The sequence below is a fragment of the Scleropages formosus genome, chromosome 2 (genome assembly GCF_900964775.1).
Source record: "Scleropages formosus chromosome 2, fSclFor1.1, whole genome shotgun sequence".
Lineage (NCBI taxonomy): Eukaryota > Metazoa > Chordata > Actinopteri > Osteoglossiformes > Osteoglossidae > Scleropages > Scleropages formosus.
Genome location: NC_041807.1, coordinates 8,661,073 through 8,687,182, shown reverse-complemented (window position 1 = coordinate 8,687,182; position 26,110 = coordinate 8,661,073). Strand labels below are relative to the sequence as shown.

General features: G+C 46.3%; 3 protein-coding genes and 1 non-coding gene across 11 annotated transcripts in view; 2 read left to right on the top strand and 2 right to left on the bottom strand.

The window, feature by feature from the left end:
* Window positions 1-549: 549 nt before the first annotated feature.
* LOC108939917 (tripartite motif-containing protein 66-like) lies at window positions 550-19,267 on the bottom strand. Of its 7 annotated transcripts, none has more exons than XM_029249795.1 (19): window positions 18,158-19,267; window positions 17,494-17,919; window positions 15,976-16,092; window positions 13,790-13,946; window positions 11,995-12,124; window positions 11,654-11,770; window positions 11,062-11,176; window positions 10,777-10,923; window positions 10,348-10,465; window positions 9,378-10,135; window positions 7,460-7,642; window positions 4,150-4,267; window positions 3,800-3,878; window positions 3,493-3,673; window positions 2,658-3,361; window positions 2,463-2,577; window positions 2,285-2,359; window positions 1,910-2,062; window positions 550-1,818 (listed from the first exon to the last, which is right to left on the bottom strand). In XM_029249795.1, the coding sequence occupies exons 3-19, from the start codon at window positions 16,027-16,029 to the stop codon at window positions 1,582-1,584; spliced, it is 3,441 nt and encodes a 1,146-aa protein (XP_029105628.1). In that variant the 5' UTR covers window positions 16,030-16,092; window positions 17,494-17,919; window positions 18,158-19,267; the 3' UTR covers window positions 550-1,581. The 7 variants fall into 7 exon arrangements, with proteins under 7 accessions (XP_029105628.1, XP_029105629.1, XP_029105630.1 ...); XM_029249796.1 differs by having other exon boundaries at window positions 17,494-17,912; XM_029249797.1 differs by having other exon boundaries at window positions 17,494-17,883.
* A 61-nt stretch (window positions 19,268-19,328) lies between these two features.
* LOC108939910 (60S ribosomal protein L27a) lies at window positions 19,329-22,022 on the top strand. Its single transcript, XM_018761580.1, has 5 exons — window positions 19,329-19,365; window positions 19,828-19,891; window positions 19,987-20,062; window positions 21,046-21,220; window positions 21,852-22,022. The coding sequence occupies exons 1-5, from the start codon at window positions 19,363-19,365 to the stop codon at window positions 21,978-21,980; spliced, it is 447 nt and encodes a 148-aa protein (XP_018617096.1). The 5' UTR covers window positions 19,329-19,362; the 3' UTR covers window positions 21,981-22,022.
* Window positions 21,297-21,426, top strand: LOC114909936 (small nucleolar RNA SNORA3/SNORA45 family). The gene has a single exon (XR_003797487.1). It is a non-coding gene; the product is annotated as a small nucleolar RNA SNORA3/SNORA45 family (small nucleolar RNA).
* Window positions 22,023-22,741: 719 nt separating the features above from the next.
* Window positions 22,742-26,110, bottom strand: part of LOC108939885 (suppression of tumorigenicity 5 protein-like) — a 66,439-nt gene continuing 63,070 nt past the window's right edge. For both annotated transcript variants that reach the window (XM_018761549.2, XM_018761542.2), the window contains exons 17-20: window positions 25,367-25,478; window positions 23,857-24,096; window positions 23,255-23,341; window positions 22,742-22,917 (exon numbers count right to left, since the gene is read on the bottom strand). In XM_018761549.2, coding sequence (XP_018617065.2) covers window positions 22,883-22,917; window positions 23,255-23,341; window positions 23,857-24,096; window positions 25,367-25,478 — 474 coding nt within the window. In that variant the 3' untranslated portion in view covers window positions 22,742-22,882. The remainder of the gene's footprint in view (window positions 22,918-23,254; window positions 23,342-23,856; window positions 24,097-25,366; window positions 25,479-26,110) is intronic.

Below are 26,110 nucleotides of genomic sequence, written 5' to 3'. Positions count from 1 at the left end.
CACACACATCCACAGCCTCATTCTGTCAGACCTCAGGCCTCCAGCCCAATTAGACAGGGGGATGGGTTTTTTTAGAGAAGGGAAAAAAAATTTAAATACTTTAAAGCTTATTGGATTCTTTTTCTGGGCATGAAATGACAGGGCTGTCTTGATGTAAGACGTGAGAGCAAAATGTGGTGGTTTAAAATAGACATCAGCCATTTTAATAACTCCAGGAAGTGATTATAATCAAAAACAAGACGATGATGTGAAAAAGACACACAGGAATTTCAAATTTAAAATCCGTGCTTTTAGGGAAGAAAAAAATCCACCACAATTTAGGTCGATTAATCTTTCTGCAAGGTTACCAGGGCACCGCCTGGCACAAAATCCTGTTTCAAAAGGATCCTCAGAAATCGGTCGCTGAACTAATACTACATTAGGAAAGAGACTCTCTCTTTATATATGTATATATATGAGAGACTGACTACATAATACTCCGTAAAGTAAGAGAAGTGTAGGCAACTGCAAGGAAAAAATGAAAAGTAAACCGGTGCAGGAAGTGTTGGGGTACAAACCAGAGGAAATTTATTGGAATGCCAAGTTAAGTCAACATGACCATACATTTTGGTAATGCATGTAGCTAATAAAAAAGTTCCAGTCTCTGTTAATCACTTACATAGGGCATATTTTATATTGCAGGAAAAAAAAACAAAAACAATATTTAGCACTGTAAATATTTTGCTAACTGAAGCAAACAGGCATAAGCAGCAATCTCCTTCACAGGCCGGTGCAATCTGCCACTCCGCCAGCTGCTCTTAGTCACATCGGTACAGGTTCCATTTATTTCCATTAAACCCTTGTGATGTAACAGCCCCACCACGGATCTTCTCAATTATTTATAGTTGTCTCATAAAAACTGCAATGCCCAGAAAACTTGTCGTCTAATTGCATTCCAAGGATGAGGATGCATAGGGGCAGCCTAGCAGCTCCTGGTAAACGCTCTGGACCCCCGGAACACCTTGCGTGCTCCTGATTGTGGACGGGGCTGGAGACGCTCTCGTCTCGCATGCAATTTCTGGCAATCTCTTTCCTGGTCTTTGAGCGGTGTAACATGAGCCTCCTCATTCACCTCGTGTCCTGCCTCAGCTTAAACTACAGCCCCAGCTGCTGGGCATTGAGGAAACCACATCCCAGGGCAACAGGGACCCCTCAGGAAAAGGCTAGCAGCATGTATTATATACATATTCCGCAACACTCTGGCTACCAAAAAATTACAAATATATACAATATATAAATTTAAAATAGTATCAAGAATGCCAGCAAATTCTACAGGTGTAGTTTGAAATAGCAAAAATCATCAGCAAGCTCTACATGACATACATTTTACAGATCTACACAACAGTATTTCCATTCCTCTACTGCTTCTTGTACTCGGACAGAACAGGTGACATTAATGACGGAGATATATCTAGGGTAGACCACGAAACTTCTTTGATATTTTCAGAAAGTGAAAACTGTTCATGGAGTAAGACCTAACATTCAGTAAAAAGGTTAAAAATATTAGGCAGCAGGTATGACTTGTGTGAGACCCATGCAAGCTCAGAAGTGATGTTTCCTCCAGTTGAGAGAACGCCTCCTCTTCCTCTTCCTGTGGCTGTGCTCCCTCCCATCTGGCCACGGGAAACCAGCCATGCCTGCCGTAGGGAAATCCTCATAATCGTCACTGTCCGAGTCGTCATCGAGAGCTGGGAAGGTCCTCTCAGGGTATATTTCCTCCAGCTTGGAGTTGAAGAATATCTCCAAACTCTGGCCTGCTTGAGCCACTTCGGAGTCCGGCTACATGGCACAGGGAGAAAGGGCATGGACAGGGGTCAGCTGCGCTCACAGTCGGGCCCTCTACGCAACATGAGCCGAAACCGTTACTCACATAATTGAACTTTGCGCAGTTTCTGAACATGAGCAAGACGTCCGCGACAAACTCCTCAGGTGTGCAGTACTGCTGGGGGCCCTTCTTTGTGAGCTTGCTCCTGATGACAGACAGGTCCATAGGCTTCTTGATGATCTGGTAATAATGTCTGGCCTGTTGTGGGGAAGAAAAAAAAAAAAAAAAAACAATGTGGAAAATGAAAAATCATGAAATCTGGAGTACAAATGCCAACATTTTTTGGGTGTTTTGTCTTGCATTTCATTTAACTATACAAACCCTTAAAGATTAAACTGTTACTTGTCTGTTCACTCCGAATTTAACAGAACTCTACAAACACCGAGTCTCCTTCTTTTTCTCGCAAGTTAAGACACTTACCAGTGGACTGACCGGCTCGTGGAAAGGTCCGCTCAGGATGTTGCAATAGATGAACAATGTCAGCTTCTCACACTTCTGTAGAGCAAAACACGGACACGGATGCACGCAGGTGAGTAGACGGCCATGAGTCAAACAGCAGCAGTAGCGGCAGAATGAAGACACCGTGGCCCAAACATACCCTCCGATCACATGCAGACAGACCATGCTGGGCTCCCTTCCCCTTGCTGCTCTCACAGTCATACTCCACCTCCGGCTTCTGGACGTCTCGGCACAGCGTGCACACCCAGTCTCCTCTGGGGGGCAGCAAGCAGAGGTTGGTTATAAATGTCGCAGCAATCAGAAAATCACAATGGCGGTCCAGGTCAGCACTTACGTAGGAAAGCTGAGGAGGGGGGGAACGTGGCACGACAGGTGGAAGACCTTGGGGCAACGATCACAGCAGAGCAGGTCTCCCCCATTCAGACACACGGCACAAAAGTCTTCGTTCTCCATCTCCACACCACCACCAGCATGTCTATCACTACATTCGCTGGGGATACTGTCTTCGACACTGGGTACCATGGTGTATGCACCGGCATCGGCGCTCAGACCAATCTCTGATTCCAAGCATGGCTCTGCTTCCCCCTGTGCACCTGGCTCCACGTCTGGTTCTGATTCCTCCGGCTGGGCCGATGCCATCTCCGACTCCAGTTCCGGATTAGAATCTATATCAACCTCTGACTCCTGCTGTGGCTCCAATTCCAGCTCAGGCTGTTGATCGGACTCTAGACCCATGTCCGATTCTGGATTTTGGTCTAATTCCGGTTCTAAATCTGCTTCCGATTCTAAATCCGGCTCCGATTCAATGTCTGGCTCCGTTTCGGAGCGCGGTTCTGATTCGGACTCCGGGCCTGCATCAGACTCCAAATCAGCCTGAGGTCTGCGTTGAATTAGTGAGGGATGCTGTTCCAGCCTCTCCTGACTGCATGGCTCAATCTGCGGATACTCAGGAAGTGAACAACTGGGTGTCTGGTCCAAAGAGTTCGGCGGTAACCGGTTCATGTCTGTGGTTGGCACCCTCTCTTCACTGGCTCCTGCCTTTAACACAAAAGCATAAGCAAAAAAATTAAACTCAAGCCATCTGACTGAGGCTTCTTTTTTGTGTCAACTGAGTGCTAAAAATTATAATCACAACAGTATCTGAAACCTCCAGCAGTTCAGAGATGTACCTGTATGCGATGCTCTTCAGTGCCCCCTGCAGGATGGAGGTCTGGGCACAGATGTGGGCTGCATTGTTTTTGTGCCTGCAGTGGCTGCTGGCCTGCCGTGGCCCGGGCCTTCATCCGTTCTAGGCAACCATGCAGCACTGTGGATTGTCTTGGACCCGCCACCACCGCCTCCCTGGGGCTGCTAATATGGAAAGGGTGGGGAAACAAAGATGTGTGTTTTCCTTTAATCATATTCCCCAGTCTTTGTCCATTAGAACAGAAAAACAGAGGGGGAAAAAAAAAAAAAAAAAAAAAAAACCTACAGTACCTGATATTCTCCTGTGAAGATGCTCCAAGTCTTCCATTTCTTTGCTCAGCTCCAACCTCCTTATATGCATAAGCATTATCTAACGAAAAATAAGAGGGGTGGTAAAAAAAAAAAAAAAAAAACACTTCAGACTCCTCAGCAACATGTTTACTGTATTTTGGAAAAAAAAAGGAAGGGAAAGTAGGACATGGCAATAACAGCAAAGCACTTCTGAGAAGACTAATTACAGAGCGTTTCTGAGGACGTTCTCGCAGTGCTGTGTTCTTGTTGCTTTTCAGCTGCGGTGGCTACAAATGCCACCGAGCATCACTGAGAAAATGACCGATATCTATGAATGAATGGCTGAGTACCTGACTCTGACTTGTAGGTGGACACGTGCCATGAGCGTAGGACAGAAAGTCTGTGGCAAGTCTGCGTGGGAGGCGGGGTGACTGGCTCCGCCCCTTCTGACACCAACCTCCTGGGAGCCTGCCAGGATGAAATAATGTGTTGAACCCCCACTACATTTGTGGGCTGCAAAGAACTTAGGCTTGTTCTAAAGCACAACGGGTTATAAGTTATGTTGCTGGAACTTGTCTATGATATCCAAGATCAGATGTAGGGAAAAAATCTTTCATCAATCACACTGCAAACATGAGAGCAATAAAAGCACTTTGCTGAAGCTAGTTTCCCAGTGAAATCATAAAGTCAGAAATTTTTTTACCCCAAGAACAACTTAATATTTTCCAAACGCTTACAGAATTAATAAACTCTCCTTCTGTGCTCACTGATGCGTGTGTGTGTGTGAGACAGAGAAAGTATACCCTATTTTATTTCCATGCTTTTACTTACTAGGACAAAAGCAACCCTCACATAGTCTTCATCAAATCTTAACAAGGGATAAAAATGTGACACATACCATGTAGCAGACTTTGTCTGTTTATTCGAACAAAAATAAGTCATACTAATAAAGCATAGATGGGTGTAAAACCACAGAACTGAAGGAGGGTGTACTTTCTTTTTCATATCACTATATGTACAGAAGCCTTCAGAAATGGTCCTCGCCAGTAATGTCAAGAAGACCTAGAAGGGCATCTGTCAGTGAAGTGACCAAGAGTCCAAAGCTATCAGGAGATTAACAATCTCTTCATAGCTTTGACCTCTCTAGGGGGGAGTAGCTAGATGGAAGTGACTTCTAAGAAAGGCTATCATTAAGTCATGCCTGAAATTTAGCAGAAGACATGTGACAGACCCTGAGACCTTCTGGAAGAAGATTTTGTGGTGTAATAAGACTAAACTATTTAGCCTGAAAGGGAAGCACAACATTTGGTATAGACTAAGTACAATTCAACCAGGAGAAGGCCATCAAGCACAATGTCAGCATCCTACTTTGGCTCTGTTCTTCAGCGGGAGGGATATACACACCGGCCACTTTATTAGGTACACCTGTTCAACTACTCGTGAACGCAAATATCTAATCAGCCAATCACATGGAAGCATCTCAGTGGATTTAGGCATGTAGACATGGTCAAGAGGATCTGCTGAAGTTCAAACTGAGCATCGGAATGGGGAATAAAGGTGATTTAAGTGACTTTGAACGTGGCATGGTTGTTGGTGCCAGATGGGCTGGTCTGAATATTTCAGAAACTGCTGATCTACTGGGATTTTCACGCACAATCATCTGTAGCGTTTACAGAGAATGGTCAGAAAAAGAGAAAATATCCGGTGAGCGGCAGTTCCGTGGGCGAAAATGCCTTGTTGATGCCAGAGGTCAGAGGAGAATGGCCAGACTGGTTCGAGCTGTTAGAAAGGCAACAATAACTCAAATAACCACTCGTTACAACCGAGGTATGCAGAAGAGTATCTCTGAACGCACAACACGTCGAACCTTGAAGCAGATGGGCTACAGCAGCAGAAGACCACACCGGGTGCCACTCCTGTCAGCTAAGAACAGGAAACTGAGGCTACAATTCGCACAGGCTCACTAAAATTGGACAACAGAAGATGGAAAAAACATTGCCTGGTCTGATGAGTCTCGATTTATGCTGCGACATTCAGATGGTAGGGTCAGAGTTTGGCGTAAACAACATGAAAGCATGGATCCATCCTGCCTTGTATCAACGGTTCAGGCTGGTGGTGGTGGTGGTGGTGTAATGCTGTGGGGGAATTTTCTTGGCACACTTTGGGCCCCTTCGTACCAATTGAGCATCGTTTAAACACCACAGCCTACCTGAGTACTGTTGCTGACCATGTCCATCCCTTTATGACTACAGTGTACCCATCTTCTGATGGCCACTTCCAGCAGGATAACGTGCCAAGTCACAAAGCTCAAATTATCTCAAACTGGTTTCTTGAACATGACAATGAGTTCATTATACTCAAATGGCCTCCACAGACACCAAATCTCAATCCAATAGAGCACCTTTGGGATGTGGTAGAATGGGAGATTCGCATCATGGATGTGCAGCCGACAAATCTGCAGCAACTGCGTGATGTTATCATGTCAATATGGACCAAAATCTCTGAGGAATGTTTCCAGCACCTTGTTGAATCTATGTCATGAAGAATTAAGGCAGTTCTGAAGGCAAAAGGGGGTCCAAACCGGTACTGGCAAGATGTACCTAATAAAGTGGCCGGTGAGTGTATATGTTCTGGCTTTGCTCTAGAAATCTACAATTTTGGTCTTTATCTCCCCCTACATTGATTTACAGCGGTAACGTTTGGAAGATTTTGCTGTCTAACTCTGAGGACATCAAAGATTGATTACCTAACCTGCTCTAGAAACATAAAGTGGCTGAAGAATGAGCAAAGGAAAAGAAGCCACATGTAGGTTCACAGTCTGGGCAGGCTGCTACAAACACATCTGAATAAATAGGATTTCTATGAGATGTACATTGCTTTGGAGAAAAGCATCTGCTAAATAAATAAATGTAAATGGCTGCTTCTCCCTCAGTTCCATCACATAAGAGTTTGTATCACAGAAGAGCAACGAAAGTCAGAGGTATAACTGCTGCCAAAAGCCCAACCTACAAAAAAATGGACCTGGGAGGCATTTTTTGCAAAGAAAGTTTAATAAAAATACTTCAGTGAAAGTATTGGTTTTACTCTGTTAGTGAAGGGAGATAAAATATGAATTGACGGAAACGTTTTCAGGTGGAGCACCAAACGTGTTGAAGTTCACAGGGCTGGAAACCTCCCGAGAGCTGCGTACACACTTTTACACACGCATGTAATCTGTACTACATATACGTAGTTTTCCACCACACACACACACACACGTCACCATTTCAGACTAATGTCTACAGTCCCTCTGTGTTGCGTTACCACTTTTCACCCGGTTCTGCAAATCAAAAACTGCAACACCAATGCAATTTCCAGAGGAAGTCAAGAAGTCTCTTTTTAAAAATGGACATTGTCACGAGTCCACATTTTTCTTGATGCATTAATCCTACTTAATGCCAGTTTTTAAAGCAGGAACCTGTGCATAACTGGCTGTATGATGCTGTTCATTATTATGGAGCGCCACTGCTCTGCTGTTAAAACGATGAGGCAGCGGTGTAAGTGTATGACATGACAGTTAGTTACTGCTTGGTCAGCCATTTGTTTACAGTTTCAGTAGAGCTGACAGAAGCCCCCCCCCCCTCCCCTCCCCCACATACTCCAGCACAGCGGTGCGGTTACCTGGCCTGTCGCGTTGCCCTGCTCCCCACCTGCTGTTGCTAGGTTGCGAGCGGCCCCTGTGGGCCGGGCGTCACGGAGGCTGGGGGCAGGGGTGTGGGTGGGGGAGGGAGCGCTCCGGGATTCGGGCCTCCTTCCCCATTGCGATCCGCGTACCGGCAATGACATCTCCGGCGAGGCGGAAACCTGCCAGGAGACACAGTCACGGTCACTTGTGCTCTCACGGGGCACGGTTAAGGCTCACTCAAACCCAGAGCCGCGGCCCAGGAGAGAGAAGGGAGTGGGAGAAGAGTCGGCGGCGTCCAAACTGAAGCTGAAGAACTCGCATCTGGCTGGAGCAGCACGGGTGCACAACTGCCCTTCTGCGGCACCAGAATTGAATCCAAACAAACTGCAGAGACTGATAGCGCTGTTAGAATGGAAGTCCGACAACAGAAATCTCCTTGCGCAAATCGCCACATGTACATCTCTCTCTCACACACACACACACACACACACACATCCTCAAACCAAACAACCCCGCTCCGCTCCCTCTTCCAGCAGGCCGCACGGTAACGTGATTAGAGAAGTAGTCTTGAGACGCAGCTGCGTTCCCCTCGAGTGATGACGCTCCTCTTCCTGCTCACACAGGCCCCTGCATCCGCTGGCACAAGGCAGACCGGGAGAGGACGGCATCCACGCCGACAACCCCCCCCCCCCACAAAGCACATACCTGCAACGTGTCACGCCGCCTCGGCCGGAGACACGGAACCGTCGCGGAGAAGGGAACGCGGCAAGCGAGCGTGCGGGCAGGCAGGCGGGCGCCAGCGAAGGCGGGGAGGGAAGGAGCGAAGGAGGGAAGGAGGGAGGGAGGTGGGGAGGCACGCAGACTGGGAGGTAATGGAGAAGGATGAGCGGCAGGGAAAACCGGGAGCGCCCGCTATTCCCCGGGTGTCTCATTAATGCCAAGTTAAGTAAATAAGAGACTGCACCCCAGTGCCTCCCAATCATTTAACTCAGTGATACTTAGTACTGCACAAGTGAATAAACACAGAGTGAGGCGCTAATGAGCAGAGCAATGTCTTCTTTTTATAGACGCGGTGGCAGGGAGGGGTAACTTGGATGGGTGTTTTGTCAGCACACCTGTGTTGAAGGTGACGCCGGCCTTGGCTTTCGGTTGTTCTTCTAGCGTTTAAGAACTTGTGGCAGGAGATGCTGTGACTGGGATGCCGGCGTCGGCCCCCCCAATATGCTCAAAGCACAGCTGCACCTTACTGGAAAACGCCGCACAGTTATAATGGCTGACAGGGCACCGACTGAGGTGCGAGAAGCAGCGTCAGAAAGTGAGCAGAAAGCAATTCCTGTGCAGGGAGAAGTCAGGAAACACTGCTGTTTCTATTTTGTTTTTTTTTTTTTGGGGGAGGTATTGTTCAGGCTTGATGCTCCTGTCATTTCACTTTGTTGTTGTTTTTTCCTCATATGAGTCAAAGTTGATTTTATGTAAAAAATGATGAAATGAAAACATGCGAAGAATCACACTGCATAACATTGTTATACGCTGCACCGCATGCTTTCATACTGATCCTGCTCGCAATCTTCTCTACCTTTAAGTCGGTCCTTCCCAGGAATAAACAAACAGCACCAAGACGTTTCTGTCTGCGTCGGGCTCGGAGCGACGAACCTGTCGCTCTTTGTTAAAGTCGCCCAGGACCCATCCGGGCAGACAAGCGCTGCTCTATATGTTCCTGCACAGCTGTTGATGCCCTAGTTGCTGTGACATGCTTGTATTAGCACAGTCTAAAGTGAGACCACCACCCCCCAGCGTAAAACCTTTGAAGCAGAGAGGGAACGCAGAGGCCAGAGAATTGTGGTCAACAGCTCACATGAGAAACAGCGGGGCTTCAAGAGGCATGCGCTGCTCTGGTCAACCGCACTGACTCACCGAGCGGCTGCAGCTGCTGCTCGGCAGCAGTCGAGCTCCTTCCAGTGATTGCCAGTTGGCCGTGGGGTCTGCATTGCATGCCGGTACCGGAGAGGGCTCTCCCTGCTGCTGCTGCGGCTGCTGCTGCTGCGGTTCTTCCGCCTCCGCCCCTCCTAGATCCAGCCCACCCGGGTCCGCCACCGCCCGAGGCCTCTGCCTGTCTACCTCGAGTCTGCTCCGCTTCATCACCAGCTTCAACTGGTCAAGGTCCACCCAGCTGTGCACTCCGGTCGGCGGCGGCTCGGGGCAGCGCTGGAGCGGTTCCGGAGGGGAGCTGCCGAAACCGCAGCCACGAGAGTCCTGCCCAGATGACAGCTGCTGGGGGTGGTGCTGTGTCTGTGTGACAGGGTCCTGCAGACCCTCCTTCTCCCACGCCTCCCGAGGAGGACAGAGCTGGGACGAGCTGTTCTGCTGCACGTTCTCCACGTCCACCTGCTTTGCGTAAGGCTTGAGAGGAACGCACCGGCCTTGCGACCCTGGAGACCCGCGACCGCTGTTCACGAGAAGGTCGCAAGGGTCTCCGGGTGCCTTGGGATCCACGCAACGGGGGCAGCACGGCTGGGGCTGAAAGTAGGCCTGGAAACCGCAGGCCTGCTGCAAAGCCCGGTGACACAGAGATGCCGGAAGGGCGGGGCAAGCTATAGGACGTGGCCTGAGGACGCCGGGGCAAGCCCTACTCTCGGGGGGAGGTCGACTTCCTCCCTCTGCTGTCAGTTGACCTGGAAGAAAACAAACACAATGGGCCTTCTGTTAGAGCAATAGCATGTCATTATTTATTAATATTATTTATAAAGAAGAAGCTGAATGGCAGTAAACTAAAATGATGAGAACTTTTTCCAAAATAGTCATTCAGGCAAAAAACTTTATTTTCATTTCCGGCTTTTTTTTAAAAATCACTGAATCCATGCAGCGAGAGCAGTGCGACTCTTGCCTAAAGTAGAGATCTGCTTGGTCCAGAAGCTGGCATCCCAGTTAAACCTGATCTTCACGGGGGGGCCCAGATCTGCGTGCGTATGCGACTCAAACAGCCGCTGCATCTGGAATGTGATCTGAATAGCGAGAGACCGGAAAAGAGAATGTACGTTTCTGTCTGTTGCTATCGCGTCTTTAAAAAAGCTGGTAGGCGTTTACGTCAAGTGCAAAACACAACAAGTAACAATCAGATGACATCATCTTCAGTAAAGGGTAACATGACAGTACTTAATTTACTAAGACACACACACTAGAGCAGCAGAAAATCCAAATTTTGCTTCTGTGACTCAAAATGAAAGTCCCCTTTTAAAACGTAGTATCTGTGGTAATGCTGTGATAACATCTCATCCAGGGAAGACACCCAGAGATCCCAGGCCATCCAGCCTACCAGCTCCTTGCCAAAGAGCAACTGGGTCCTGCGGTGGTGAGATGTGGCCCAGGCCAGGAAGCTCTGCATGTGGCCCAGCTCACTGCACAACTCCACCAGGCCCTGTAGATGAGCCTCCAGCTGCTGCTTCACGTCGCCAGACATCTTCTGCACAGGCAAACGGCAAACACAATACAAGTCCCTCACACCCCCGCTCGCATGATGCTCCCAGATATCCCAATGTGGCTCATGCACAGGTGCGAACAGGTGATGACTAGAGACAGGCTAAGATCGTTTAAAACTTACCTTCAGCTGCTCTGTCAACAAGTTGGTGCGTTTGTTCAGCTCATTCATTATGATCATCTTTGCCATTTTGATCTGGTTCTCTGCCTTTCTCTGCAAAACCTTTATGCCGTGTATCCTGAGACACACACACACACACGCACAGCAAAGCTGAGTGAAACATTTCCTTGATGCATCCAATAGGATACCGTCATTTAATGAAGGACTGTGCCGTGACTGGGTTTAAATTTGGTTTTCCGAAATTGTTGCGTAAGGATTTCTTGAGACTGGGCAGGCAAATCATTGCTCGTTTTAGCACTATTCCAAATTCTTATGAGAAAATTATTAATACCGTACTTATTGATCACTGTATAGCTGTCTCATTTTAACAAAGTAAATATTTTACTGCAGTAATTTAGGTTAAGGATCACGATGATGGGTATGACAGCGGGGCTTCTCTAAAGACGTGAACCTTCAACCTACAGATTACAAGCCCATGAGTTTAACTCTTACCCTGAACACTCCCCACTCATTCAAAGTGGACCAGATCAGTGAGGCGTCAGCTTTCGGAAGGGTCCGCGTGTAAGTTGCGATGAGCGGACACAGCTCGGCTCACCTGGACTCTATCTGCTTGGCCGAGTTTTCCATAGCAGATCTCTTGTCCTCCAGCTGGGCCGTCAGGTTCTCAAAGAGCCACTGCTGATCACGGAGAGCCTGCCTCACGTGGACTAACCTGAGGACAACGGGAGGGACGTGAGCACCAAACACACAGAGTAGCATTAACTCGCCAGATTAGAAATATTCTGACCAAAGCCTTTTTTTATTCTTAGTATCTTCAAACTTCCTTTGTGCCCTTTCGCACGTAAGAGGCAGGGAAACATTATTACTCCATTCCGGTTAAGCGATACTTAACTCACTAAGGTCACTTGCTCCTGTAATCCTCGCCCACTGTCTCACCTGTGATCAGCATGGCTGGACAGGTGGCAGCGGCTGCAGGAGAGCACGTCACAGGTCTCGCAGAAGAGCTCCAGCAGCTCCTGCCCATGTAGCGGGCACGGGGGGGCACCAGTCAGCCAGCGGACAGAGCCTGGTGGAGGGAGGGGCACGAGGGTAAATCCATTCATTTCTGTCTGCGTGACCATTAACACCTTGCAATTAAAAGCAGCAGTAGACTTTATTATGTGACCATACACCAATATTCAGTTAAATTCAGTTCCAGCGAGCCACTGTATGATGCAATTTGGGTCACTGCAGCTGTCTGGTGTTTGGTACATGGGGAGTGTCGCTTAATTAAAGAATCCATTTATGATGCGACTGGACCACACTGCCGACCTTTATTTGTTCGCACAAACAGGCTTGACTGATATGCTCAGGCTGGTACTGAACATGCGTTGACACCACACTGTCATGGCCTGTGCCAGAGCTCGTGGGGGGGCTGCTTTACACGGGTCCTCTCCCCTGTGAAGGCCAACCACATCCTGTGCGTGTTCCGCTGCGACCCCCCTCACCCACCCGGCTCCTGCCTCTCAGACTTGCTCCCGCTGAAGAGCGCAAGTACCACGAACGAATGATGTCAGCTCTACAGAGGTCACACATAACACCGAGCACAGGCTGGGACACTTCACACTTGTCATTTGTCAAATATGGATCGGGACCCGAGGTCACGAGAGACTTGCAATGTGTTTAAGATCCTCCTGTTGCCTCACACGTGTAAACTCTCTCCTGAAACACAGGTGGATTTATCGAACAATTGTTTCAATCTGATGAACATATCTGAATAACGACTAAAAATAACACTTTTTATTTTATATAGTCCCTTTAAAAGTGGCTTTTTAAAATAATTTTATAGTAAGACAGATATATAAGAAACAATAACCAAGAAAAAAAAAAACATCATTCATTCATTCATTCATCCATCCATTTTCAGTGATTACTTGGATGGGACACCGCTCCATCGGAGAGCAATCACACACACTCATTCACTCACAAACACAAGAGAAAACAGCAGCTCTCAAAATTATAGTAAAACTGACTCAATAAAAATAATTAAACGGGATGTTTTAACCGGTTAAATATTTATTAAAGAGAAACATCTCACTATTTAAGTCGGTACAGTCAGTGTAATAATCTATATGACATTCTCCATCCTCCAGGTAGCTCCCTCTCCATCTGAGACTGGCAAAGCCGTCAAGACCAGAATAAAAGTGAAGAAAGTATCCTCAAACACTGCACACTGCTGAACCGCATTCCCATGTCCAGGCAAATCTGCTGCCTTGTTTGTCTCAGCAAGTTTGCCGTTTACACTTTCAATACTCAGATATTGTAAATAAAACTTAATTTAATAAAAAAAAAAATATACTTAGAAATAAAAAATAAAAAAAAAAAAACTTAAAATTTTATTTTCCTGTGAGATGTGCATTGCTTTGGAGAAAACGGTCTGCTAAATGAATAAACGTAAATGTAATGTAAAACTTGGAGTCAGATCCATGTGCTGCTCTGTCCTGCGCCACTGCACTAAATAACGATTAAGAAACCGTCGATGTCAGCAGTAGGGCAAAAAAACGAGCAGCTGCCCCTTTAAGGAGAGTCCAAAATGGAATTAGATCTGAAAGTAGCTGAATGACATCACACTTGTCAGCACGTCTATAAAATATGTCAAGTCAAAGAGGAAAAGGAGTGTGTGCCGTGGAGAGAGAGAGAGAGAGAGAGAGAGAGAGAGAGAGAGAGAGAGAGAGAGAGAGAGAGTGTGTACCAGCAGAAGTGGGGGGTGCATCTGGCTCCAAGGGGTGCAGTGGGGGGGCCGTCCGGTTGGGGTGCTGGTGCAGGTCAGCACAGCGGCAACACAGTTGCTTGTTACACAGAGTGCACAGGCTCCGGGCTCCTCCGGGCTCTCGGCAGTCAGAGCACAGCTGCAAAACACACATGCAGAAATGCACGCACACACAGAAAATACCCACACATTAACACATGCGCGCACACACAGATGCACAAACACAAAAACACAGAAGGATGCAAAAACATCGGCACACACATCCACATATTCATGCACACGCATTCACACAACCCACAACACACACGCAAGCAGGTAGGCATACATACAATGCATACACCCACACACACACACACACACACACACACACACACACACTGGTTAGTGCTGCCATCTGGTCCATGTGGTGACAGAAACCATTTTCAACTGTAAATTGTTTAACGCATGTGAACTGCTGCACTCTGTGTGTGAACCACGGTAACACTCTTCCACTGCACTGAACGCTCTGTTTTATTATGTGTTCACGGATAAAGCACACGTTTGTATGTCTTCAACTTAAAGAACACATATTTAACTTTTCTGCTCTGTTGCCATATTAGCCAAAGTGCCTTTCAATAAGACCCAGAAGACGACAATAAGACCCAAATCGCTTGTACCTAACAAATTTCCATATTTCCTTAATTGTACCATCTTTATCCCTTTCCCCATTCTTCAGTCTTACTGTTATTTTATTGTTTTATTTTGTTTATTATAATATTTTTTGTACCCATAACCTGTACATCTTTCCTCTTTATTAAAAGCATGTGAAGCTGCTTCTAAAGGCATTAATAATAAAAATTATCATTTTCATTTGTATTACACAATTATACAGCTGAGTGGAAATTAGGTTAACATCCTTCCCAAGGTTACAATGACAGCCCCCCTCCTGCCACTTAAACAAACAACCTTCTACTTACAAAAATCAAGATACATATACATGAATATGTAATTATATGTGCATGCATGTTTGCTTGCTCAAAATATATTTGCTCAAAAAAATACAAACAAGGAAAAAAACTGACAGGGGCTCCCAAATGACTACAATTTAAAATAGCAAAATGTTTTTTTAAGTGAAACTGTAGATAGAACTGTCAAAACACATTAGCACAGCTCAGATTTCACCTGAGGAATGAAAGTCTTATTTTAACAGCTGTCATCTGGGAGCTGCTGTCAGATTCTTTTCTTACGCTTTTCTGAAGTTCTTTTCCGTCTGCATTTTAATGCTCCCCTCAGTTGTTTTGACGGATTCCTTAACCACGCTACAGGGGTTGGATCCTTCGTTGGCAAACTAAAAACTCTGCAGCTTTGTGGACTTCAAACGCAGTTGTACAGCTCAGGGTCACTACAAACCGGCAGGGACAGGGTAATGGCCGGGGTCAGAGGGTCAGTGGTCATAGGTCACCGGTTGGTAAATCAGGGGTCAGAGAGTTAGCAGTTGTCAGAGGCCAGAGTCTGGGGTCAAAGGGTCACTGGCTGCACAATCAGAGGTCAAAGAGTCATGCTCGGAAAGTCAGTGGTCGGAGACTCAAAGGTCAGAAAGTTAAGGATACCAGAATATAGGAGTCACCACTGAGAGAATTACTCAATACTCAATTACTCAGGTCAGGGAGTCTGGGTCAAAGGGTCAACGGTGAGTGAGTCAGAGGTCAGAAAGGGTCAAAGGGTCAAGGTCAGAGAATCAGCAGTCGAAGTTCAGCTGTCAGTGTCAAGGGTAAGAGCGTAATGAGCCGGGCTCTTGACACAGAGACCCTGAACCAGGAATCATATTTACACAAATATGGCTGCACACCTGGACTTATAACAGTCCATAATCCGAAAAATAATACTGAAAAAAAATTCTCAAACACAAAAAGTAACTAATCCCAGATTTTGCAATGACCAAGAAGACAGTAGGAAAACTCTCACAAATACATTGTTAATATAACTTCTACACCCTTATTGTATGATAACTGCAATAAAACCATGAATTTTTCTTTATTGACGTTGTATATTGGTCAATGCCTAATTTCTGGCTTTTTACCCAGGTTATTGCATTTATTTTCATGATTATGTACCATTTACATACCATAATACTTCCTTTTTGAAAGTGAGCTGGGCAGTGAACTTAATTCACCGGAGGAGGCACTTACCCTCGCCATGTGCACATCTGGATGGGGCTTCCTCCACACGGAGCCACAGCTCATGTTGGCAGAGCAGCAGTGAGACTTGCCTGGAGCGCAAGGATGTGCAGCACCCGCTGGTTTCACCTGCACCACAGAAAGTGGCAGCCCGTCACGGACGGGGGGGGTGGAGGGGGGCTGACGTGTCACTCAGTTCCTTAGCCTCCCGGGCCAAACACCTCAAAGAGTGCCATCAAACCTGCCCCTCTAATGTAGACCACACACCTCATTTTGGAAGAAAGAGAATAATAATACGGAAAGTGGATAATTCATTTCTTTTTTTTTTCCTTTTTTTCTAGGGCAGAAGATCCCCTAAAGCCCTTCCTGAAATGGCAGGAAAGGCCATGTGACCCAATTTTGTGAGAGCAGTAAGCACCGCACACATGCGGGGTTGGGGGATCTGGGTAGGCTTTCGTTCATCCGCCGTGTTGCTGCCCTTCCTCGTCCGAGAGGTGCGTGCGGGTCTCAGCGGACTCAATGTGTGACATGCCGAGCGGGGTTGGCCACCGACTGGGGAGCGGATTCCCTTCACCGATACGCGCGCGGTGTCCTTCACCTCGTCATTACAGTGCTCTTGGGGTTAGTGTGTCACCTAAACAACGATTCCCTTCTACAGCAGGAACAGTAATAACGGTTCTGCTTATTACTACAAATGTGCGCTCCATTTCACTATTAATTATTTGCTCCAGTGTTACCTGCAGAGATTGTTGCTAAAAATGAATCGACGCAAAATTAAAAAAAGAAAAAAAAAAAAACCGAAAAGACAACTTGGTCTGCTTTTCTAAAATTAAAAAATAAGACAAGGACTCAATTCAGCGACTGTAGCTGCGGAGGAAAGGCAGGGCCGAAGGCAGGCAGGGGACACAAGCGTGTAGAGCGGCTGCGCCAACTCCTCATCCTGACCTAAAAACTTTGCAATCCCCCCGGCGGCTCCACGCTCCTCCGGGGAAGCTGGGAACACGCTTCTAAACAAAGCCTGGTCTAAAAACACACTCGGCTCCCGCTGGCCCGCCGCTCCCACAAGCCTCCCCGTGCTCCCATTTGCCGCTCCTTTCATCCCTCCCAGCGCCGGAACTCGGGTCACGGCAAGCGAGGCAGGACAACAAGGCGCTGCCAAGGAAACGAGAACGCTGACATCTCACATGGACACGCAATCCCGAATGCAAACTGTTCAGCGTTAACAGATCTCAACGCTACGGATGCAGTTCAATGCCATATGCAGGAGTAATAAAGTGTGCTAGGACTCAGCCTGGTTGAACGTGCAATGTGGGAGAGACACTGAAAAACGTGTCCTCTGGTGGACAAATTAAGGGGCTGGGTCTTAAAAAAGATGACATGTAAGATGACCCCGACAATCCGAGTTCAACCACAGGCACAAGAAGGACAAGAAATGAATCAGCCCAAAAATGGAAACATTTGATGGGGTTGGTGCAGAAGTGACATATTCCAGTAACAGTGCCTCGGCGATGTGCGCTGCTCGGTACTCACCTGGCTGCGATCGTCCTTACGATCCCTGACGTCTGACGCCCATTATCATCTCGGCTCTGAGCGCCAGCAGCTCTGCTCAGGGACGACCGTGTTTTGACTGCGTGCGGCTCCTCGGTGACGTGCCACTAATATTCGCGGCTCTCGCTGCGAAGGAGGACAGAGATGCACCGGGCGGCGTGTCAACTGTTCATGAGAGCGACACCCAGTTTCCTGTGAGAAGTCGAAGCCACAGAGCAGCTCGTCCCCGAACGTACGCGGCAATCCGCAGCAGTCCGTACACCTCCACGCCACGCGTTCGCCTCCACGCCCAGTTTCCACACACAACAGGACGGCCGGCGATCGCGTCTTCACAGAGGGAGCTCCGCTCCCCCTTCCTCGTTCATCCTCGGACTCTCCAGCATTGTCATGCAAAAAAAGTCCTTACTGCTAAATGTAGCGTGAGGAGTGTAAAAACCAAGTTTCATTCACACAGATCAGAAACCAACACAGGAAACACCTGAAACTATGAACTTCTGAATCATCTCCCAAGGTTAACTCCAGTGGGAGACCTTCAGTCGAACAGAGGAGACGACCGTGACAGAGAAAATATGTACTTTAAAATCATAATCATGCAACGCACTCCCACTGTGGGCAAGTGTGGGAGGAGCAGGTGCTGGAGGCTCACCTTGGGAAGCAGAGCAAGGCAGATAACAGAGAGGTGGAGAAACTCCTTAAAGACCCTCAGAGACCGTGTGAGTCGGTCTGGACCTCCTCTGAACATGCGGCCTCACGAAAGGCCTTTGGGGACCACGCGAGCTCATCTGGACGTTCAGAAATCATCTAGGTGCATCTGCATCTTCCGGGGTCCCACGGGTTGGTCTAGATCTCCAGATGCCATGTGGGCTGGTGTGGATGTCCAGGGGCCACGTGGGCGTATCTGCATCTTCAAGGACCACGTGGGCTGCTGTGGACCTTCATGGACCATACAGGGTGGTCTGGTGGTCCCATCCTGTCTTCGTGGGTCCTCTTCCAGATGCCCCGCAGCCTGTGCTCTTCACAACACCGTTAACTTTTCAAGGCTGAAATGATGGGGGAAATATTATGTACCAAAAAAAGCTGCCGATTTATACCACGATTTTGATTTAAAGTTTTAAAAGCGGCTCCGCAAATCAGGAGAAAACCAAGTCTGTCCTCACTCTTTCTCTCCTAAGGTCATTTACACTGCAGTAGGCTGGGATAATATAAACACTGGCTTCATAAAAATATTAACATCTGACCTTTATTCAGAGATAAATATTAATAAACGCATGTCTGTGCCCTTCGCTGATATTTTATTTCTATATTACATGCGTAACCCTGCATCCTAATAAAATAAATAACCCATTTTGACTCCAGCTCTGTCATTCATTCCCCTGTGAGCGTCTCCTGTTGGAAGCATGCTTCGCTCCACCAAAATGGAAAAGAAATATAAAAATATAAACAAGATATCAAGTTATTCAGCATCATACGCGTCGCGTTTTCCGCAGCATCCGCGGCGGCGCGCGCACCGCCTCCCTCACGCCGGGCGGCTCGAGCTCCCAACCATAACCCGAATTCACAACCAGCCCCGCACTGTCATTTCAGTAATATTCCACGAATTGTTCTCTCTTCCCGCGCCAGGGGAAAACGGCGTGCAGATAAGTTGACCGATAACTTGACGGAGAATTATTAAATCACGAAATCTGTCAGAGCCGTTTTATTTTAAGTGCGCCATGCGCTGCAGTTCTTCCTCCACGCCGCCCGGTGGCACTTGCGCTTTATTGCCTACCCTTTTTTAAGAAACAGTGCGAATTCTCGCGTATAATATCGTGAGATCTGGAAGTCTCGGTCTTTTCTCGGTAACTCGCGAATATGGTGAGTATGTGTTTGTTATACGCTCACCGGTGCTTATGAATTTAATCTGGATCAATCCTCTGTCATGATATTAAAAAAGTGCCCGCAAAGCACTTACAATGATGAACGACATGTGGTCGCTTATCGCTTCAACAGAATTTTGACGTTATATTTTATAAAAGCACTTTTTACCATCCACTTGTCATGAACACTGTAGGCCTTAGCGCACTGGCATACAGTGATATGAAGCAGTTAATTTAATAAATACTCCCGATTATTAATAAAAATGGTTTTCCTGGCTCGGTCATCGAAGTTAACTGGCCAGCAGTGCGTTGTTCTGCAACGTTTCTTGTCAGGGCTCTCCAGAGAACGTCGGTGGGAGCCTGAGCCTCGACTATGCAGCACGATGATGAAAAGGTGGTGCTGCCTACGGTGACTTTGTGTTAAAAGTGCGTTTAACCGCGCGAACTACTCTGTCCTCAGCCCACCAAGAAGTCTAAGACCAGGAAGCTCCGGGGGCACGTCAGCCACGGACACGGCCGTGTAGGTGAGTCGTGAGTGATCCTCCTGGCCTCCTGAGGCTCACGGGAACACAGCTGAAGACCCCACTGACTGACCCCCGTCTCTCTTCTCGGACCGCAGGAAAACACAGGAAGCATCCCGGAGGCCGTGGTAATGCTGGTGGTATGCATCACCACAGGATCAACTTTGACAAATAGTGAGTGCAAAAACAGGCCTTTTTTGATGCCCAGAAATGTGGTGTTTGCAAAAGGTGCTGCTAGTAGTGTACACAGTACTAGAGTTGTAAGTCACCCTGATCATGAATATTATTAATATATGTAAGGTATGGGTTGATAACACAGAGTTCTTTGGAGAAAAGAGTCTTAATAAAGCTAATGTAAATGCTTGTCTTTGTGACATGTCTAGTCTTAACACATTCTATTGTCTGTTCTAAAGTTTCTGTCGAGCAATTGGAGGTGGCAGTAGGTAGTGCAGTGGTTTGGGTTGTAACCTTGTAATCTGGATTATTCATACAGATGGGTAATTTTTGGCTGTATTTGCTCAGGGTACCTACCTTGCTCATGGGTACTGCAGAAGCTGGGATGTTAAACTGGGTCCTGCAGTTCGAAAATGGTTCTACATGCTGTCATAGTGATTTTGAGAGAAGCTGATTCCTTCTGAATTAATTTTTAGTTATGTTTATTCATTTCTTGGTCAAGTGTCCATCTCTTTATAAGATACCAATTAACATGATTACCTCAAGTCTTATTACACTGTCGATGGCATCGAAGAAATCAAAATATTTCTAAGAAGTTTTGCTTGGTGTTAAAAATAGCTTGTGACTCTGGTGGAGGTGAAAATCAGCCTGGTAACTGGGGCAGTTCCCAGGCACTTAATTTCCTCTTCAGGTGTTTTCCATTTTACTTATTTTATCACATGGCTCAGAATTTATGGTGTCAGCTGATGTTTAAAGTGATATGCATTCAGTTTATTTCTTTACCTAATTATTTGTGCAGCTGCATGTTTGAATGTTTTCAGCTGACATTGTAATTTATTCATTTAGTTGACTTTCTCAGATGATTTCTAATGTTAATTCTTAACAATGATTTACCCATTTATACTACTAGGTAATAGTTTCTTGTGACTGAAACTTTATGCTGCATCCAAAGGAAGTGGCTCAGTTTTCTTTGTGCCAATTAGCCACCCTGGATACTTTGGTAAAGTCGGTATGAGACATTACCACCTGAAGAGGAACACAATCTTCTGCCCAACCATCAACCTGGACAAGCTGTGGACATTGGTCAGTGAGCAGACCAGGGTGAACTACGCTAAGAAGCCAGATGGACCAGCTCCCATCATTGATGTTGTTCGAGCTGTAAGTTGTGGTTCCCTGCAGACCTTTAAACCCGGAGAGCAATGATGCTCACATGTTGCAGTTTGTGTTCCTGTTTTTCAAGACTAGAGTCTCATCCTGACATCCCCAGTTGTCTTGGTGTGCTAGGGATCTCGCAGACTGAATGCCAGCCTTATTCTCTGACCAGCTTTAACTCAGCTGGGTCAGACACTTGCTTGGCAACAGTTTCTGCTTGCAGATTAACGGTGATTAAATGGCGATTTGCTAACAGTGTGGCTGCTGTACTTGTGAATTAAATTATCATGGAATCTCATGGTTTACCACACTTCTCTGTAGATATTTCTGGAAAATGCTGAAGTCAAAGGTGTTATCGTACTGAATGTAGTATAGATTTAAGCAGTATTTCAACCTACAGTAATAACTGTTCTATGTTCTGTCTACCCCAAAGCAGTGCAGTAAAGTGTATTTAATGAAAAGTTGGAAATGAGTAATATCTGGCAAGTACAATAGTCCTTTCACTCCAGTTCACTTGTTTAAATTATCAACTTCTTCCCATGATATGACTTTTGAGTTTCTTTTAATACATAGCAATGTGGTCTGTTAATGACTGAGTCCAGTCTGGTCATTGATGGAGCATTTTTCATTCTTCCAGGGCTACTTCAAGGTGCTGGGCAAAGGCAAACTCCCCAAACAGCCCGTCATTGTGAAGGCCAAGTTCTTCAGCAGGAAGGCAGAGGAGAAGATCAAGGAAGTCGGAGGAGCTTGTGTGCTTACGGCATGAGCACTACATACCTCTGCTGCAATAAATATTGTAAAAAAGGAATTATTTTTGTCTGGGGCATTTCTTTGAATGATACAAGAATGGGATATCTGCCCAGTGAGTAGCACTGGATGAGTGTGGTTAGGTTTCAGTTAACATGGGTTCGATATGTAGGGTTGTTCTGATCAAGATTCAGGTGAATTTGTGGACATGCGGATTTGAGGGGCAAATTTCATTTTTGTTCATATATTCCTGTTAATGTTGTAGAAAGTCATTCAGCAGGAGAGCACAAGTGTTAAGTTGTCATTGATTGGCTTTGTTTGTAGAACAAGTATTTTGCTCACATGGCCAGGTTTTCGATAGCACACATGGTCAGAATTCAGAAACCTTCTGCTCATTTTATTTAGAAATTTACAAAAAGGACACAAAGCAAATGACTAACACTAACAAGTATTTTCTTCATGTACCTTTACACATGCACACACTCACTCACTCCAGCTGTCAAACTCACAGGGTTCCTTGGCCAAAGTACCTCATTCCAAGTCAGAAAAGCAAGATTCACACTAATGTATTGCAAGAACGAGATTAGGATTCTTCATACATAAGCTAAGCAGACTGTCCGCGTATATCCTATAAAATCAGTGGTTATTTTGGAAACAGTCAAAATGCACATTAAGTACCGTCCTCTGTCTAGCCTGACATCTTTATAACAGTTTTATCTACAAAATAACTAGACTAGTTCTTAAAAAAAACACAGCAAGCTTACAGTGAATTTTTTTTTCTTTTTTTTTTTTATACACAATGGGATGTGTTTGACACAGCCTAATGTAACACATGTTGGGTGTACCAGGGTTTGATGTGCGCTATGCAGTAAGAATCCACAGTCTGATATTTGGTTTGAGAAAGAGTAGGAGGGAATTCCTCTAGTTCTTTTTGTGTAGAAACTTCATTTTGCTTCCTGAAAAAAAAAATGTAATGGTTGATTTCATTTCAAAATAATGTACTGTATCATCAGGAATAGCAGATAATTTGTCAAAAATAAATCCAGGTTCCTGCTATTGTATCCTTGAGAAAGGTAATGAACCTGAAGTGGCCATCAAAAAAAAATTGACTACTTGTAAATGAAAATCATTCTGAAGTTTTAGATAAGCAACAAAGTAATTCAGTCTACACTATTTTTATAACATTAGTACATAATTTACAAGCCTGTCTTCGCCTGAAGTTATGATAGAAAATCCGAGAAGCTGGGTTCACCCCCAACACTGAGCAGGACGGAGTCCCACAGTGCTCCTTACCCAGTCCTTTGAAGAATTTGTTGACTCCACTCTGCTCCGTGTCAGATAGCTCTTCCAGGTACTGCTCAACCCGCTTCTCAAAGAGACCTGCGATTGAAGCATAAGGGCGCTGAGTTCACATCAGAAGAGGCGGAAACCCATCAAACAAAAAAATGCATTAGTGGGGACAACAGACGTATTAGAAGCACTTGGGAACCTCCTACAAGTGTGTGTGACCGCCCTGCTATGGACTGCAGTATTGTGGAGCCTGACGCCCTACGCTTTCCGGAAAGACTCCACACCGCCGTGACTCATCTGGACAAAGGGTTATTCACATATTTACCAACATGCACTGTGTTACCAGCAGGGGGCACTGTCTGCAAAACAATCGGTGGTGGGCCTTCTTGGTGCAAAGGGTTTTATTTACCTTGAAATGCAGCAGTCACGACATTACGGTCACAATGGTGGGAAGGTGATGAAGACAAGAGCTAAGCGACAAACGAATCATTTAAACAAATCCATGTGCAAAAGAACAAAGCCGCTTCCGAGCAGCTGGAGACAAAGGCGAAGCTCTGCAGGGAATGAACCAGGGAATAACTCCGCGTGGCACCCTGGGATCTCACCCTTGGCTCGACACTTCCGCAGCTCTCGGTCCTGGATGAAGCCGGCGAACATCTGGGACTCCATGAAGACGCCGAGGAAGCGGCGCACGCTCTTGGAGGCCACGGACTTGCGGAAGGCCTCCCTCTGGAAGACACGCTCGCCGTGCTCGTTGTGCGTCAGGAAGAGCGAATAGTGGCCCACGGTCTCCAGGAAGAAGCGAATGAAGGCTTCGGACACCACGCTGTTGAGGGTGTTGCACTCTGTGGGAATGGGGACGTAGCTCGAGAAATTGGAGCGCAAATCCAAAGAGTCTCCAGGAAGGCATCAATGTGTTGTGTTGCACGAGAGGCATAAATGTGACAAGACTATCAAAACTATCATAGTTGAAGCATTCAGCCACCGCCCCCCCGCAAAAAAAAAAAGATTTACCGAATTTTATCAATGAGCTGTGACAATTAATAAAACCATTTCAACGAAGGATATATTATTCCCTTGATTCCCTTGTGCGGAGCGAACTGGAAGAGCAACGCAGTCAAGTCGTTTTCTGCGTTTAGAGAGAGACAAAGGAGTCGTTGCTCCGCTAAATCATAACCATGTGAACGCTGCAGAAATATTTACAGTCCTGCTCTAGAACTCGCACTGCTGGCGGTTGCCAGGAAATTTCCATTCTGTTTTTCCAAGTGAAATATTCTCTTAATGACAATGAGGAGCAATTCCTCCCTGCAGAAATACCAACGCAAATGCTAACAATATGTTACACAAAATCCAAAACGAAGGTGTGCTCTTCGAGTGTCTGCATTATACTGTGAAATTGTCCACATTATAGCTCTTTATAAGTTCCTAGGAATTGCGATCGTTTGAGCCAACCCCTTGCAACTGAAGGACCCGGGTTCGAATCCCTGCTGCCTCTGTTGTACCCTTGATCGATGCACTTAGCCAATAAAAAAAAAAAAAGTAACCCAGCTGTATAAAGGGGTGAATCATTTTCACAGCTGGTAGTGCAGTGGTTAGAGCAATTGCCTTTGGACCCAAAAGTTGCAAGTTTGAATCCCACCTTCAACTGTAGTACCCTAAGCAAGCTACTTACCCATTTATACAGCTGGGCAATTTAGGGTAACAAATTATAAGCAGATTAACATTCTAAGTCACTTTGGACAAAAGCATCAGCTAAATGAATAAAAATCTAAATGTGAATAACACACACTGTCTGAAACAGCTTATCCCGAGTGGGGTCGCGGCGAACCGGAGCCGAACACAGGGCAAAAGGCTGAGGGGGGAGGGGACACACCCTGAACGGGATGCCAGTCCGCCACAACACACTTCAAGCAGGGCTCGAACCCCAGACCCACCACAGGGCAGGCCCTTTCCAAACCTGCTGCGCCACCGTGCCCCCTGCTAAATGTGAATAAAGTATATTTAATTCAATAATTTAGCAGTGGCCTGCAGTTACCAGGGAGAGGTAGAAGTACAGCTGCACTGATCTGGCTGTACGTTGAGGGAAATACGGTAGGTACTCAGTCACTCATTTACCTTCATCCGACTCACTGTCGGAGTCCTGGCTCATGATGTCATTCCTCTGTTCCAGAGCCTGTTCCAGAGCGGCCTGAAGTTTCCGTGGCAACAGTGAGGCCTCATCATCCATCTACAGATTACGAGTGTAGTAATTACCAAAAGCGTTCGGGAATGAGCAAACTCTACTACTGCTCGGAAACCATTCGCAAAAAAGTTTCTCAACAAAGACTTACTGAAGCGCGGATGGCTACTACCAAGCAACCAATGTCAACAACCGTGTGCCCCCAGCAAGACTGTAGCAAGCCAGAGCCTAACCTGGCAACGCAATTCGTAAGGGCGAGGGGGGACGCACCCGGGGCAGGACGGCAGTCCATCGAAGGGCACCCCAAGCAGGGTTCGAACCCTAGACCTGCCACAGGGCAGGCAGTAGCCAAACCAGCCGTGCCACCATGTTCCCCAGATGGCTCCTAGTGCATTCTAAATTGTTTTTCAGTCATTTTGACAGGATCTACACAGTTCTGATTGTTCATTGAGTTCTCATTACACAATAAATAAATATAATGTGCTTGAAGATTCACTGTTCTCTGCAAATTTTGTACACTGGCAACTCGTGTTAGATTCCAGCTGAGACCAAGGAGCTGTTCATAACTCATTTTTTTGTTCATAACTCTAAAGTTATTTTTACCAAGTCAACAATCAATTTCACACAAAAATAACATTAAAGATGTCCCTTCATTTATTCACTCATTAGGTCATGTAAAA